The 16,845-nt window shown below is 42.6% G+C and overlaps 1 protein-coding gene across 1 annotated transcript; it reads right to left on the bottom strand.

Moving 5' to 3' along the window:
- Positions 1 to 155: 155 nt before the first annotated feature.
- fbxo33 (F-box protein 33) lies at positions 156 to 16,241 on the bottom strand. Its single transcript, XM_073483031.1, has 6 exons — positions 15,710 to 16,241; positions 13,138 to 13,248; positions 11,607 to 11,767; positions 11,304 to 11,512; positions 10,744 to 11,041; positions 156 to 9,332 (listed from the first exon to the last, which is right to left on the bottom strand). The coding sequence occupies exons 1-6, from the start codon at positions 16,150 to 16,152 to the stop codon at positions 9,067 to 9,069; spliced, it is 1,488 nt and encodes a 495-aa protein (XP_073339132.1). The 5' UTR covers positions 16,153 to 16,241; the 3' UTR covers positions 156 to 9,066.
- Between the last annotated feature and the right edge of the window lie 604 nt (positions 16,242 to 16,845).

Raw genomic sequence — 16,845 nt, 5'->3', positions numbered from 1 at the left:
ATTACTTACAGCCCTACTCCAAACAATTTACAGTAGTGATCATCTCTTTATGCTCAGGAGGTCTGAGAATCTTACTGCTGTCTGTAGACACATACCCAGAATTCAGCTGAAGCTAAAAACAGAAGGTAAAGAAAAAATAAGACAATGGAAGCAAATGACTTTTTAATGCTTTTATTCACTGACTAAAAGAAGAGGAGCATTCATTCAACATTAATTCAAATCAACATTCGGCAGGTTGACCTCTCAAGTGTACGCCATCTGTCAGTTAAAAGAGGTTTTATATGGAGGTTTGTAATGTATCCTCCCTTTTCTCCACAACAGAACCATGGATCAACACTGTTCTCGATGATAAAATCTGTCCTCTCAGCTGGAGAGGACTTGTTCCCTGCAGACTAAACCAAAACACGGCTGGAAAGATTTCAAGTCAGAGTTTCCTAGACAATTTAGGGACATTCTTGGAGTGGACATTTTCTTTGTTGGTTAGAGCAATTCTTAATTCTCATCTGTGTTAAAAACCAGCTTGCAAAATACTTCAACAGATGTGAAGCCATACAGCTTGGAGTGAATCATGCAGATACATTTCAGCTGAGTTAGACTTGATGTTTATAAAATTTCTCACAGATCTGATCTGGATATTTTTTAAGAAATGAGTGAAATGTATTTAAAATCTGCTCTGTGATCTGAAATCTGGCCTAGCTGTGTTTTGGGTCACGTCTGGTTCCCTGCTTCCAGGAAGAAGGTAAAACCCACTGCTATGTGCTCACTTTAACAAACACAATCACACAGGAACATAACGCTCAGAATATTCAACATTGAGGATGGTAAAACCATTTTCGCAAAAAACACACAACAACATAGCTTCTGATTTACAAAGTCTGTGTGATTTTATAATATACTTCATGTTCAGAAATTGAACCCGGACATGTGTTGCATAAGAGTATACCACGGTAATGCATTGTTGATACCTATACAAATATGCACTGTGTGAGTTTATATATCTATTTATATAGTTTATATTTCTTCCTCTATGGTTTTCTAAAGACGCAGCCGGGCGCTGTCAGCACTGCTTGTGCCCCTTTGTGGCCACTAGTAAGACTGCTGTTATTGCAAACTGTCCTGATTTTAAACAAATGCACAACATTCGTACCACGATAAAACTAGGGGCCGTCTAGCCAGTCTCACAGAGACCAAGAGTGAGCCCGCCGTCACCGCTGCTGTCGCTGGGCTGGCTGACCAGAATCAAAAGATCTTAAAACTAAAATGATAAGATTTTCATAAATCATCATAAGGCCAAGTATTGTCATTGCAAGTTCTTATTAGTTTGTACGTCTTCATTTCTACTGTGTGACAGTGAGAAAAAGAAAAAGAAAATATAAAAACAGAACAAAAACAGAGAGAAGAGTGTGGATTATATGCATTCCTCTTGCATAGTTGTGAGGCTGGACTGGGCAGCAGGCCTGCCTGCCTGGCTAATTAGGAGCTTTGGCTCTCCAGACTTGACAAGAAAGACTTTGTTTAGCAGCCAGAAACATCAGAGCCACAGTAGCTGAGATCTAAATGAAGATAGTTGGCTGACACTGAGCATGAATATCTATCAGTTCCTTGATATAGTCAGGCGCTACACACCAACCTCTGGGATATGCACCAGAGTGACTGACAGAGTTTGGCCAGGTTATGCAATCAGTGCCATTTTGTTGTTTCTTCTCTAGAAATGCAGTGTGACGATACATGATAATACCCTTAATATCACCGTTATGCTGGGATCATCATCATATGCTGGCTGGAAAACCAGTTTTAGTGTCAGCTATGGCTGGAAGTTAAAACTGGAGGCTCTCAGTGTGGCTAACTGCTAATGGCCTTGCTCTGCGTGAACCTCCCCTTCACCCAGATTATATCAAACTCCACACACATCTATCTACCTCTGTTACACAGGACTGATTTTATACCAGTGCAATGCACATCCAGTGTTTTTCTCCAAGTAACAGAAACATATATCAGGATGTTAATCAGATTCTTCACATTCCTGCATGAGTCCAGCCCTGTGTGAGCCCATTCAGAGGTCTTGCATGTACTGGTAGTAGTCTATGGTCTTAGCATTTCAATAAAAAAATAAAACAAACAGGAAGCGTCTGAAATCTCACATTGTGATGAAAAAACCCTGTCCTTTAATGGTAATCCCTTCAGAAACAAGTCACCTTCGCTGAAACTCTTTGAGAGAAGGCTTTAGGCCCAGAACCATCTCACTGCCTCTCTTCTACAGCTAGTCTGAGTTTCCAAAACATCCCAGAGTCAACATCACCAACTCTCAAGCTGGCATCGCGTCTGAGCAAAGATCAAAAGTGGAAGTGAAACTGGTCATGTGTGATGTGTGTCTGCCTGTGGCTCTGAGCCTGCGTTTAGACTGATGCAGATCTGACACAGTCTGCTGCTTTGGTACTAAAATAACACACTAACACTTCTGTCCACGTCAAAACTATTAAGTAGCAGGAAAGAAGTGTCAAATCACACTCTTCGTATTTGAGCCTGGTAGGACAGACTTATTAGGTCCTTGTATATCTACAGATCACAACAGTTTTAATAAACTGTCAACTGTCTCAGATGGACTACATGAGAGGCCAGCTCCGTGGATTCAATTACCCATCAGGCCACAGAGGGAGCCCTGTTATCTTCTGGGATTTCTCTATGAATGCATATAAAGAGCACAGAAAAAACAAAACAAAACAAAGAGGTCAAAAGGGCAGATTGAACTGGCTGCGACAACATCAATTTACAGTAACTGCAGGTAATGGTCTCCTGAATAACTGACAGCCCATCTCCCCTCTAGAGCCTTCAAACCTGTCATTTAATGGCAGAACTCGTTAAAAATAAGGCTCCGCTAGCTGTGTGTCCATCAGTCTTTGTGTTTCTGTCTGCATGTGGTGTTAAGTAAGTCCAGCACAGACATGAGGTGTCCCTGTGCGTCCAGAGTGACTGTGTACTGTGTGTATTCATGCGTGTTTTGATGTTCTTTAACCTGGCAGATTCAAATAGATGAAACCAACTCAGTTCATGGACACAGTAGCTAGTCCTACATTTAAGCACAGCTGCTTTCATGCGTTACCTTTAGTGTACCGGACACAAAAGGCCCTGAAATGGCCTCAGTATGCTGAAGCGTCGAGTGAAAGCAAAGCTTGGTGTTGCAGTAACACACGTTAGAAACACGGTCGACCTTAGAAAGGGTGACACACTTTAAACAGCCACTTCTAAATAAACAGGTATCACACCTCCGCTCTGCTCAGACCAGCTGGTAATCTGGTGTGACTAGTCAACACAAGCTGCATCCCTGATCTCTTCCAAAACATATCAACTCATTCAAAGTAAAAAAAATATAGCATATTTATATAGAGTCTAATTTCAATGCAGACACTAGCCGTGTAGTATCTGTTTGCTAGTCAGACTGCCTGAGCAACCCCCGTTTGGAATGTCCTGTTCTGAGCAGATCTCTAGCAGCGGATCACTTTACAGTTCCAAAAGCCGGGGGCTGAACACTTCCACATTGAATTTGACCTTGGCCACGGGCACACTGGCCTTTGTCCCAGCTGGGAGGCTACGAACTGTCAGAAAGTAGCTTGTGGAAGCGTCTGAGGGAGTGTTCAGCCCCGGCGTGTTCTGATATTGAACCGAACCTCCTCGTCCTCCTCGCCTTTAGTTTTACATTCACTCACTCCTCACAGTGAAACAGGTGATGGGAAAAACAGAGAGGGAGGAATATGGTGATGAACAACATGGTCCAACTTTGTCACACTATAGAAGGACACTGCACTGGAGTGACAGGCCTTGCTTTGCTCTGTGATGCCTCTGTAACATGCAGGAATTTGGCCACATTGTACAAGCTGTGCACCAATGCTGCTTACCCTTATTAAGTGACATATGATGTATATAGGGACATAACTATGCCTACATTTTGAACATAGGGTTCAGCCTCTAACACAACATTTGACCAACCTTTGCGTACAGGTTTGCTTTGGTCTCTTTTGACAGCAACCACACAACAACACAGATGACATTTTGCCTCATCCAGCACAGTCTGGTCCACAGTAAAACAAGGGCAGAGTTCAGACACACAAAAACAAAATGGTAGTCGTCAGTGTGAGAACCTAAGAGTGGAGTGGAACCACTACGAGTCAGGACAAAAGAAATGTCATGATGGAAAGCACTAGAAGGAGGTGTAGAGTAGAGAAGAATACTGGACCGGCCTCCTGCCAGTGTGTGCGTACATGGGCACTTCAGATAGACTTGTGTCTGGGTTTTAGTTTGTTCCACTGTGGTCTTTGGCAGCTTAAAACACATCGAGGGAGGAGAACAGATCCAGTGACTCCTGTTACTCGTATGAGTGAGCTAGAGGCCTGAGCTATTGTAACTTTCCCTCCGATTGTACCCTGAGAACGAATGACTTCTGTTCCTGTTTCCTGCTGCAGCAGAAGTGATAAGACTACACTGCTGAACATGAGCCCCCCCCTTAAATACACACACGTACACAAATGCATGCAGAAAACACATGATGGCTGCACTGCTGACAACTTGTTCACGCACACACATTCATACCATCTTATTCACATGTTTCTACTAGATACTTTTGAATGCTTACATGAAAACTTGCGCAAAAAAAGAAAAGAAATACAGGCACGCTCCAAGAAAAATTAAAACACATGCGTGCTGAAACATTAACTACTGTAGCTTCTAATATTGCCTCCCTAAAGGGTGAACTAACAACATGACAAACAAACACACTGCTAATAATAAATTGGGGAGAGCAGAGGTTTGAAAAGCAGACTCCAGAAGCTTTCAGGCACAAGATGGCTCAATATTTAGCTATAGGTGATGACACAAAGAGATCAGGGATAAGTCATCTCCCCACCGATAGTAGTTCTCAAAATGCTATGCTATACTGTGACTATTTGAATGTAAAGTAATGTGCCTGTCAGCATCGCCCCACTGGCAGAACTTTGTCTCACCTCTTTCTCTCCTGGCCAGAACAACACAGAGCTATTTCCACGCCATCGTCACTAAAATATTGGTGTGTTTTGGTAAAGAAACAAAAACTAACCGCAGCAATAATTAAGATGCCTTTCTGCTCTTGTGCTTATTGTCTACATCATCTTCACCATCCAGATTTGTGGCCTAAATTTTCCTAAAATATTTATATGATCACAACTTTTTTCATGATTAGAACAGTAGACATTTTCCAAATGGGAATATTATAGTTAAAGGAAAATGTAATTCTGCTCTAGCTAACCATCACTCAGGGAAACCCCTCTTATTCTGGGTAGAAACATGAGGGCCCCCAAACACTGCGATCTGATTCCAGTGTGCAGCCAATATCATGAGGGGAGTTGAGCAGACAGGAAACGGAGGAGGAAGCACACATGGTTGGTGAGGGCGGATTTAGTAAAATCAGCTGTTTAAAATCGGTTGTTTGTAAAGATCCATTTGCTCAGCTCAGATTATCTAGTTTGAAATTACATTCTACTGTAGATCACTGTGATTTCCCCCTCCTGATCAGGTGATGTCTACACACAATACACACTAATAACATGTTAAATCTCACATAAAGGAGCAAAGTTGTGCTCTAAAAAACAAAATGGCAGGAAAAAGTGCAGGGGGAGGAGGAAGATAAGATAAAAACCAACATATTTTGGTCTGAATGTGTTACGTTGGTATTACGATGCCCTCCAAGTGTGTGAGTGTACAGCCACAGGCAGCCTTTAAAAGAAACTCTTGGTACCAGAGTGCATTTATCCTGAGATATGGACCAAGGACTAGAGCGATTATCATGGCTAAACCATCAAGGTCCCTTAACAGATAAGCAGACATTTGGTAACCGCAGGCCCACCAACTCATGGACCAATTCATTCAGAACGAAGCAAAGTGCTGGCACATTGTATAACTCTGGTTCCATATCAGTCTGAGGGGGAAAATTGCAGGTCGACCTTGTAAACTACAGACCTTGATATGGACCTTCACAGTCTGCAACGTCTGTGCCCCGACCTTTAAAGTGCCATGGTGTGCACAACAGTAACTGAGCTGAAGCCATCTGGGAGGGTAACTTTCCAAACAATGGCCAGTTGACAGTATTTGCCTATGGAAGTTAGGCTCAACCTAACTTTGATTTTACTTGTAAAATCCCAACTCAGCTCAGGAAATGCCTTAATAAGACCCGAGTGTACCACAGCAGCCACAACACTGGAGCACCAGATGGAACCATACCTGGTCCAGGTCATACTCACAACTTAGTTTTTGTGGAGCACAAGATATTTGGTCTGGCTCGAGCCCTGAACATGGCGTGCTTGTACCTCCACAGAGCCTCAACAACATATTTCATTTATTAGGGCAAAGGCATTATGTCGGTAAATTTTCAAAGAGACTATGAAAAGGCGACTATGATTCAATCAAAGTAATGCCTTCCCCCTAGTTAATGGAAGCCAGCTAGACAGATCCACTGTGCCAGACAGAAGTTGTTACAACTACATTCAGTTCAGACATTAATTGGGCCCAGCAGGTCCTCTATGACAGCATGGATTTTCTTCCACGGCCACTCTCCGTCCCCCACATCATCTACTGCAGATATTAAACATGTGCAATGAGCAGATTGGTTTTGCCATCCTTTAGTCTTTATCAACCTAAATCTTTGAAAACAAATGTATGATTAGGTTTGCTGACACCCCTAACCATGGTGGAGCCAGGGTTTATCAGATGGCAAGATAAACAACATCATTAATAACAACAACAACTGTATCCAGAAAACAAGGGGCTGTTTCCAAGGCAACTGTGACTCAAGAGGAAATAAAAAAAAGACAATATCTCACACTTACTGATTGTTTCACACACCCTACTCGACCACTGTCCTGGTCAAAGTGATGTAAAGAGCCTACCTGAGACTGACAGAGAAAATCTTCACCACAGAAATACGCCACACGACCCAAAACCTTGTTGTGCTGTAGGTGCCACTTCTTGGAAAAATAACCAGCCTTGGCCGTCAGTGGGACCTACAATGTCCGAACTCATTTAGGCAGCAGCTGTGGCTGTTTGTGGCAAGCTGTGCATCTGCCAAATTTCTGTGGAAATGATAGCTATACAGTTAGCCTTCAATAATAACAAAAACCCGACTGGCCAAGAGAATGACAGAATGAGAGTTAAGTTACATTCAGTACACACTTTTCTTTTCCCTGGTCTTTAGCGTGAAAAGTTTTACTCCATAACAAGAAATCCACCAATGACAAAAAAATAGTTCCTGCCTACAAAACAGCTGGCGTGACCGCGAAACCTTCGGAAGCTGTGCCTACAGAACACTGGTGTTGTTTTAGCATGTCCTCACCATGAACTGTGAAGTAGTCACAGAGATTTCTATATATGGCATTATGGAATGAAAACCCTTTTTCTCGTTAGAATAATGCACAACTATTTCAAGATTTTAAAATCTCAGAGCCCTTCATATGATGATGCACACTCTGTTCTTTTCTTTGACTTAAGGACTTGACATTTTCCTACAAAAGGGCTCTGGAATAGTGATACAAGTCTGAAAGTCTTGACCTCTAGAGGAGAGCAAAGGCAGCTATATTCACCGTGAATATAGAATAAAGTTGCAAAGATTTACAACCAGCTCACTACAGATCAAAACAAAACAGAGTTGGGGTGAGTCGTACTGTGACGGGCTGAATCTTATAGTTTGGCTCTGAATGTCGGTCGGAAGACGAGGCTCCCTATGTCATCGACTAGTGAGGTTTCTTAAAAAGTCGACAGGTGAGCAGGGTGGGAAGTGTGTCGGCTGCAAGCATGTAACAATATTCTCCGTAACACCATCAGTAAGGTGCTCAAAATCCTTAATAAAACCATTCTGCTTTGGAATGCCACTCACTTTACAATGGACATAAATCTGAGTCATAGCACTGACATGGCTGTTGCTGAAAACAACATTAAAACTGATGAGCACCTGCCACATTACAGTGGACACGCCCACTCTGCTGGCAAGGCTCTTAAACAAGTGGACAAGTGCACAAGGTGCTCTTTCAGAACAACAGTAGAAGCAGCTAAGGTTGTGTTACCAAGGAAGTGATTGATCGGTTTGTTCACAAACTCCAACTTTTGTCAGAGTGGAGCAGACAGACAGACCGACACAGAGCAAAGATTTCAAAAAAAAAAAAAAAAAAACTTTCACAACTAAAGCTAGAAGCTTTTGTTGGAACACACATTCCCCCCCTAAATCCCACCGGTCCATCACTCAACCCGCCTGCCTGTCCTGTTCTAGCGGTGAGCAGGATAATAATATATCTGTATTTAAATACACACAAAGCCTATACAGGCAAGGGAACCACCACACAGGAAAAAACAAGGTTATACACAGAGCAGGGAGAGATCAAAAGCGGTCAAATAAAAAAAGAAACAAAAAAGAATAAACAAATCATAGTTACATCATACAGAGGCTCTGGAGGTTATTATGGTGAGGAGAGACATCGAGCTCTGAATACTTGTTGATCAAGACCAGACCAGACTGGGCCATGCCAGACCAGAGCGCACTGAGAGCAGCAGAATGACCAGATTCAGCAAACTAATTAAAATGGTCATAACTCAAGTCTAGTCTGTGGTCAGAGTACACAGATTGGTATGCCGTCAAATGAATATCAAGTATTTATCAGAAAAAAATAGGATATCCAATTTTAATTGGGTAGTCTTAGTTGGAAAATGGATTTAAAACATCAAAAGATTTAATTTGTCTGTCCAAGTTACTGGCTTACTAGATAAACAAAAGGCAAAGCTGGAAAACTAAATCGTTTAGAAAATGGTAGGACTTGACGTGTGCTAAAATCCCTGTGAAAGAAACGCAAAAATAAAAGTAAAATTAAAACAATCAGCTCACATAAGTTCACATAATGTAATTCATAGATTGTTTTAAAGATCCAGTTGAGATTTCTCACTTAGGTCTGCTTTAGGCCTGGTACAGAGGTCTGAGTTGACTTGGACTTGGTTGGTCTGGCCTGGTCTTGATGCACTTTAAGCTGTGATTGGATGTGTTGGATTGGCCATCCCTGCCTACATGCCCATGCTGAAGGCGTGCAGCTCGCGGTGGAAGTGCTGGGTGGGTTCAGACAAAACCAGGCTGGAATCCAGGCAGGGGTGCCAGACGCGGCCGAGGCCCAGTGACACCTCCTTGACCAGGTTGTGAACCGGGTCGCCCTCCATGCACACCGACTGGTCCGGATCGAAGTCGATGCTCTCCTCGGAGACGGTCAGGACACGAAGACTGGAGCCACGCAGCCGAGAGATGGCCACCAAGTTATGGGACCATACAGTGTAACCTACAGAGAGAGAGAGATGTTCAGGGAGGTTGGACTAATCTATCAATTAATTAATACAATTAAAGATAAATACTGAAAATGCTATACACTCAAAATACCACTGGATACAAACGATGGCATAATATATGATGATATTATGAGAAAAAGAAAAAACGTGGTTGCCAATTTACTGTACTTTTCTTTTGTTTCCCCATTCATACGTTCCTCACATAGATGCCTGGATGAACCAACCTGACCTTATTCTAGACAAAGACACTGGAGGACAAGTGGCAGTTGCTAAACGCACTGACAAAACAGAAATATTAACAATGCAATGTCTAGACTGAGTGGTTTGCAGTAAAAACATGCTGTTGTCACATGTTTGAGATTTTGCTCCCCACACAGAAAACTGCTTCACGTCACAAATTAAACCCGCTGCAGTTACCCGCAGTGCTACAAAGACCATTGGCTTCTTTCAGATCATCGTTTTGTTTGTTTTTGCTGCCAGAAACTTTACTAATTGGTTCAATCTCACCGCTCTAATCAGCACAAAGCAGAAAGTGGTTTTCAGCAAAACTAAACCCACTGTAAACTTCTCACATGGCACCCGACTTCAGACAGACAAAGTTGGAGACTGACTTGTGAACACAGCATTTAGCAGCTAATGAGCTAAGTATTTTTCTCAGGAGTTGGTGGAGAGCAAAAGAGAGCTGAGGGAAAACTTAAATGTGAGGTGGCCAGAAACAAAACATAAAATGATTGATTCAACTGATGAATCAATTAATGTTGATTAAATGTTTAGTGGTTCACCTGGCTTTGAAAAAGAACTTCTGTAGGCGCCATTATCCTGAGTTACCACAAGTACAATTAATAGGGCCACTGAAAATTAGCTGACATCAATCATGGAAAGTTCAAATTTTCAAACACTTTTGAAAAGCACATTTGAATGTCATAATTGAAATCAGGTTTCAACAACAGATCTAGAGGTAATGTGTAGTAGTGATAACATGTGACTTGAAGCTATCTCGTATTAGATTAACAGTCAGTACTTGAACACCCCCCCTGTTCTGTTCACCCTGCTGCCATTTGGTAAAAGATACAGATATCCACTGCCATACCACCAGACTATGAAGCAGCTTCATTCCTCAGGCCGTGAGACTCTTGAATTCATCCTCAACACTCCAAATAGATGTAACAGGACTCGAAGGCAAATCCTTTGCAAATAAATCTACCTCGTATCTCGTTTCTCTTTTTGTAGCTTCCAACTAATAGTCAAGTCTAAAGCAGATCACTCCAACCAAGCCTGAACCAATTTATAAACTGTTTAACTACTTCAACCACTTGTGTGTGTCATAATAAAGTTGGCCCAACAGACCACAATAAAAGTAAAGTCACCTTACGGTGTACCCCTGCATTAACAAGCTGAACTCACCATGTATCACCAGTACAGCCAGCTGAGTACATCTCCATGCCAAGAGGACCAATGGGTCTTCGTTCCGATTGACGCTGAGGTCAGGGAAGTCGGGGTCATCCCTCAGGAGCAGGAAGTGAGTCAGCGTTTTGTTGTACTGCTGAGAGATGAGCTCCAATGTGGCGTCGGACACCAGTGTATTGTAACTGTCGAGGTGGAGGCGCTCCAGAGGAAGGCTCGGCTTTAGGACCCTGAGGAGCTCTGAGCTGTCCACCTCCAGGGCCATGATGTACACTCGCAGGTTGGCACTCACACGAACCTGAGGAGGATCATGAAAACTTGACTGAGTAACATATGGAGATTTAAACTAACTCAAAGCTGGAGGCGGCGGTCCGAGACCAAAAAGTGGCTATGTAACTGTTGTTTCAATGGCATAGGGCATTTCAACCAACGTTTACATGTAGTCATCAAATGGAGCAAATGGCTGGCGTGGAATTATTTGACTGAGAAACTAAAGCCATTTTTACACCAAAATTAGCGAGCATATACCTAAAAGGGGTATAAGAGGGTTGTTGCATTACCAGTGCCTTCCAATCGTCCTCTGTAGCTGTTCCTTCTAATGGTTTGAACTCCAGGGCAGCGCCGTTGAGCAGCAGGGAGAGGCGATGCAGTGGAGTTCGCCGTGGAGATGCCAGCAGACCACAAAGCTCAGATGTCAAATCAGAGAAATCAAGAGCCAGAGAGTGAAGATTAGATAGACGATCCAGCTCTGATGGAGAGATGAGGGGACCTGAGGAAAATTCAGGAGAGGTGTTATGGATTTAAACTGACATAATACAATTTAATTGCATACACAGTTACAAACAGATCCTTCCCACACATACCCAGCTGGTGGTCCAGTAAACTGAGGTGCTGTAGGGTCTCAGCTGAAGGATTCGACAAGCAGGCTAAGGAGCAGGGAGTTACCAGACCCAGCATGAAGCTACAAGACAACCACCTCAGCTGCCTGCTGTTAGACAGCAACTCCATGAACAACTGCTGGATTCTGTAGAGAGCACAGAGGAAGGGTAATGAAGAGAGGGATGAGGAGAATTAGCTTCAATTCACTTTACCAAAAGGACTACAGCTTCCTGCATGTTAAACATAAGACACCATGAGAGCTGTTTATGTTAATCTAAAGCAAAAAACCTTTTGAGCGAGGAGAGAACAGAATCAAGATCAGGATACACATTCGTGCAAAGAGAAAGATAAACAATACGAAAACACTGCGCTGAGAAAACTTAATTTTTTTAATGATATATTTTTCACTTTATTAAACTCTGTTGTGGACTTTAGATAATTCAATATAAACATTTACTCGACGTACAGGGTCTTCTTTATTGGGCCTGTCTGAGTTTCATTAAAGCAGTCTGAAAAAGCTAGATTGTGTCAAATCCTCAGACCTGTCCTACAAAGAAGGACATGAAGAAGAAGGTGTGCATTGACATCACATTCTCATGTAATGCCACCCACATCACTACCACCAAGTTGCAAAGCAAACCCACACTGGTTGCTATGAATGTGAAGGGCTGCGATATCAAAAGGACAAGCCGTCACGACTAGTAATAATCCATACACTGTTCTGGACAATCAATTGGCTGTGTGCGTTGAAATAGATCCCATAATTGAATATCCTGACACACACATGTATATACAGTATACACAGTGCAACATCAGTAAACTAACATTAGACTTAACAAAGTATAATGTCCCCAAGCCCATGCTGAGATAACCCTGATATCTGACATCAACTTATATTTGATCAGAATTTGAAGCGCTGGCATGAGGAGAACTTCAGATTTGACCACAGTTTCTAAAAATGTTCCATTAGGGTATAAGATATATCATCATTTAGAATCCTCAGTCTCTAAACAATCCCTCTCCAGAGACTGATCCACAGAGAGCCTACTGCTCCTCAGCACTTAGAGTTACATTAAAGCAACAGTTTGTTGACAGAAAGCTGCTCACACACAGCAAGGGTCTTATGTGGACAGGTCGTCATGATGCAGTGTGGTGATGCTGGAGCTGCCTTGTGCCAAACTGTCTTAAGAACATCTACCAATTTTGTAAATTATTATCATTCTGAAACACCAAAGACACACAATCTTTTCAATTCCAAGTAAGGGTGCCAACAGTGCCATTTTGTAAATAACACTCCCACGCAAACATTCACAGAATATCAAAATCACAACAAATACTATCTTGTCCATTCATGCTCTGCGATTACTCATCCCAATATAACGCCATGTTGCAGTCTTATATAAAGCAAATTCTATTTGCAATCCAAGAACCACTCTCTGGACAGAAACAAATGCTGAATCTAACCATTTCTGACAGTGGACAGAAAATGACTGATGTTGCTGTGCTCGGGCTTACTCATTGATCTTTTTGTCTCCCTGGTGGATTTGGTGTAGGTTGGAGCTGTCCAACAGTCCCTCCTGCTGGAGAATACAGGTGTCTCCATACAGACTCAGCTTCTGCAGATTTCTAGAGAAGGAGAGAGAAAATGTTTTAAGTACAGAGAAGAAACAAAAGATATTCAATACAAGATTAATCTATGCTAAGTAACAAGTCCTCTTAGCAACACTGAAGATGTTTTTGGAGCTAAATGCTCTCTTTTGAACTGACCGACAGGCAACTGTCAAAACACAAAGATATGTGTGTTTTATCCATTTAAGTAATATGTTCAATTTTACATTAAAAAACAGATGGGTTGGTTTCCTCTTGTGGTCAATTTTCATTCAAACCTGAGTAAATAACAACAACAGCAAATAAACACTAGTGAGTGTCGGGGTGAAAAGTGTGAGGTAATAGTAATTATTGAGACATCTGTTTCATAAAGAAAAGTATAAGACCCCATATTTTTGTGAGCATGCTGAACAGACTGACTTGACAGACAGCTAAGCCTCAATCGCAGTTTAGGGGTGGGAATCACAGAGTAACTCACCATACAATACGAATCACTCTTGAAAAAGAGATGTTAATCTCAATGAGGCTTTTACCTGGTTAAATAAATATATATATATATATATAAACAAACTGTAGCCTTTTATGCAATCTAGCCCTGGCCGTGTTATTTTGGGCCTCCTATTATGACAGAATGATGGCTCCCCTTTATTGCTGCACTGTTTCATATCCTTGTACCCATCTGGTAGCTGGCAACAATCAAGCAGCAGACTACATGCCAAAAGTTCATGCTTTTAAAAGCAGTCAAGGCAAATACAGATGTCACAATGCACCCAGTTACAACAAGCTTTCTACATCTGTTTGGATGATGATGTTGAAAATCACCACTGTAGGTTGTGGGAAAAGATTATCAACCACACGTGCGACATGCAGCCACATGACGTGGGCCTACCTACTGGGTACAGTGCACATTATGTTTCATGCAGCCCATTTCCTGTAAATCAGCTGAGCGCTAAGCTTCAAAATGCCTCTGCAGCAAACCACCAGCAGTCTCATGTGGAGCTACTTAACCTGCTAATTAGAGAACAATTAGTTATCTATTCTCATTACTTTAAACATGTACCGATACCGGTGGATTTGGAACAAAGTTAGCTTAATGAAAAACTGACTTTCTGTCACCTGATAACATGGGAGCAAACATTAGATATGGCAGCTGGTGTTTGTTATCAGTGGTCAACAGGTGAGAATTGGCAAAAAAAATAGTGAAAAGCAATGAAATATCAGATAACATCATTAGCAGAGACTGGCACATTTTATCATGACATACTGCAAAAAATCCTAAACCTTCCAGTGAACTTTTTATTGCTGGTTTAGTTTTGGCAGTCTGGTAATAAGGAACTGAGCAGGGCCTGCAGCCTGCGCAGACTGGATTTGAATCTTGGTTTCATAATATTACAACATGTCTACAGAGCGTGTACCAAACACCTATCTTCCTGACAACTTTGGTACACGAAGAATTAATGTACTGTTTTGTACTGACAGGAAGCCATACAAGTCATGCTCCAACCACCGCAACCTTTGTTCATTTCCAGATTCTGAGTTGTCTATAACTTCCAATATTCTCCACTAAAACCACATTAAAAAGCTGAGCAAATTCAGCGTGTATGCTGACACCTTGATGTAGCTTTTTGTCGGTGGGCTTTTGAACAGAAAATGTTGAAAGCTGCTCAATGAGAAGAAGCCACACAACAGAAAAAGGTTTCAGCCCCCTCAGCAGAACTAAGACATGCACTGCACAGCTTTGGATGGGGTGCTGGTTCAATACTACAAATGGCCGTGGAGAATAATAGAGAATGTGGGAGAAGGTATGACAGACAGGAGCTCTGCACTACATTCAGGGATCTTAACATTTAAAGTTTCACACATAGTAGTTACTTCCATAGCAGAAAAGAGCCAAGTGGCTAGATTCCATGTATACAACACATAAGTGAATATATCCTCCAGTGTGCAACGAAACACCACAGCTAAATGTATATACACATACACTGCATATGTGTGTGTGTCAGTGCTGATATCAGCAAGTCGCAGCCAACAAAGCCTTCTCTAGCCACCACCAGTGCTGCATTGTATCTATTGGTATGAAGACCCCAATGTAACATAGAAAATAGAACTGGCAACAAAAGAAACGCAGACGAGCGTTTGACTTGGCATTAACCCTGAAGCATACATCACACACACCGTCTTTTGACGTGTGTATGTGTGAAAAGAAGTAGCTAAATGCTGCTTTATTACCAGCATCTTCGGAGGTATGATGATAACGTTAGCTACTAACTCCACTGCAAAGACATGACCCGCTTACGTAACACCTAATGTCAGGGTTTGTTTATAGCTAACTAAGCTAGCTAGCTGCTAGCTTACTGCGACGCATCAGACACCATGACATTACAAACAAATGAGCGGCTGTCATGCGAATTACTGTTTACAATTGAATACAAACAAACATTCACAAAGGCATTTTAGACAATTTGCACGTTAACCCTACCTGTTGTTGCGGATGCTGGAGAACACACACAGCACCTGGTCCAAATAGGTGGCCATGGCGTCTCTCCATCGCTCGGAGAGCTGCGGGTCATTATCGGGACCGGGAGGCTGGTCCATCCTGGTGGACGACGGGTCGCTGTTCAGAGGACTCAGGTAGCCTTCCACCGGTGCCAGTTCAAGCTGCAGCTCACGCACGAAGGAACCGAACTTCCGCATGAGAAACTCCAGCCTCGGGGTCTCCTCCGAGCTGGAGCCGCCGCCGTTACACCCACCACCTATCCGCAGTTTGAGCTCGGTCCACAGCGCAGGGTAGAAGAGACACTCCCTCCATCGTGAACACACGGCCGAGGCCCGGAGCTTGTCTCGGTCGGACAGAAAGGAGAATATGTGAACGATAAGCTCGCTGGGCAAAGCCATGGCTCCGACACCCCCGCACAGAGCCATGGCGAGCTAAGAAGGCTGCTGTCAGAAAGCCGAGCAGATACAAATTAAATGTCACAACCGTTTTTAAAAGCCCAGCGCGGCAAGCGGCGAGTATCAGCGACACTTCTTCCTCTCGGTGAAAACAAACGTTTTTAAAGCTTTGCCTTCAATACTATTGGACCGCACCACTGCTGTTCAATGCACGGGGAACAAAACAATCCTCAGAAATATTAAAACAATGCCTGTGACGGGAAATGTGTCCTTATTTGTATTTGGTAGAATTACGATTGTACTTATTCAAACACATAAATGTTTAGTGACATTTGCACTGGAGTCTTGGTAAGCTGTGAATGCATCGCCTCATTGTCAGGTGAATGGTTTGGTCCTGAGTGCTGTTATTTTTGCCATACTGCTCTGCTCCACTAGGAGGCGCTGTTTCGCAGCAGGGGAAAAAAACACTGGAGCCAACACGTGATCTTTATTTTGGAGTTGGTTCCCCACCCACCCAGACACAACCCCTCCCGTTCAGCTCACACCCCGCTCCAAAGACGTTACAGGGCGAACAGAAACCACACCGCAGCATTAAATTGAAGTGGCAACAGTCTGACAAAACAGCCTGACAAAAAAAGGTATTCCACTCTAGTTCAACTTCTTTAGCACAACAATAAATGTGAAGCAATGAAATTGTTAGCTCTCAGGCTCCCTCCCAAAGTG

Source organism: Pagrus major, chromosome 16, assembly GCF_040436345.1.
Source record: "Pagrus major chromosome 16, Pma_NU_1.0".
Taxonomy (NCBI): domain Eukaryota; kingdom Metazoa; phylum Chordata; class Actinopteri; order Spariformes; family Sparidae; genus Pagrus; species Pagrus major.
Note: the sequence above shows the minus strand (reverse complement) of the source record. Positions and strands in the feature narration are given on the sequence as shown.

Bases quoted from the DNA above. Each gene is read 5' to 3' on its own strand.
- fbxo33 (XM_073483031.1), bottom strand. From the start codon at position 16,152: ATGGCTCTGTGCGGGGGTGTCGGAGCCATGGCTTTGCCCAGCGAGCTT. The intron at 13,249-15,709 runs GTAGGGTTAACG...CTCCTTCTCTAG, and splicing joins TCCAGCATCCGCAACAACAG to AAATCTGCAGAAGCTGAGTC. The intron at 11,513-11,606 runs GTATGTGTGGGA...AATTTTCCTCAG, and splicing joins TTTACTGGACCACCAGCTGG to GTCCCCTCATCTCTCCATCA.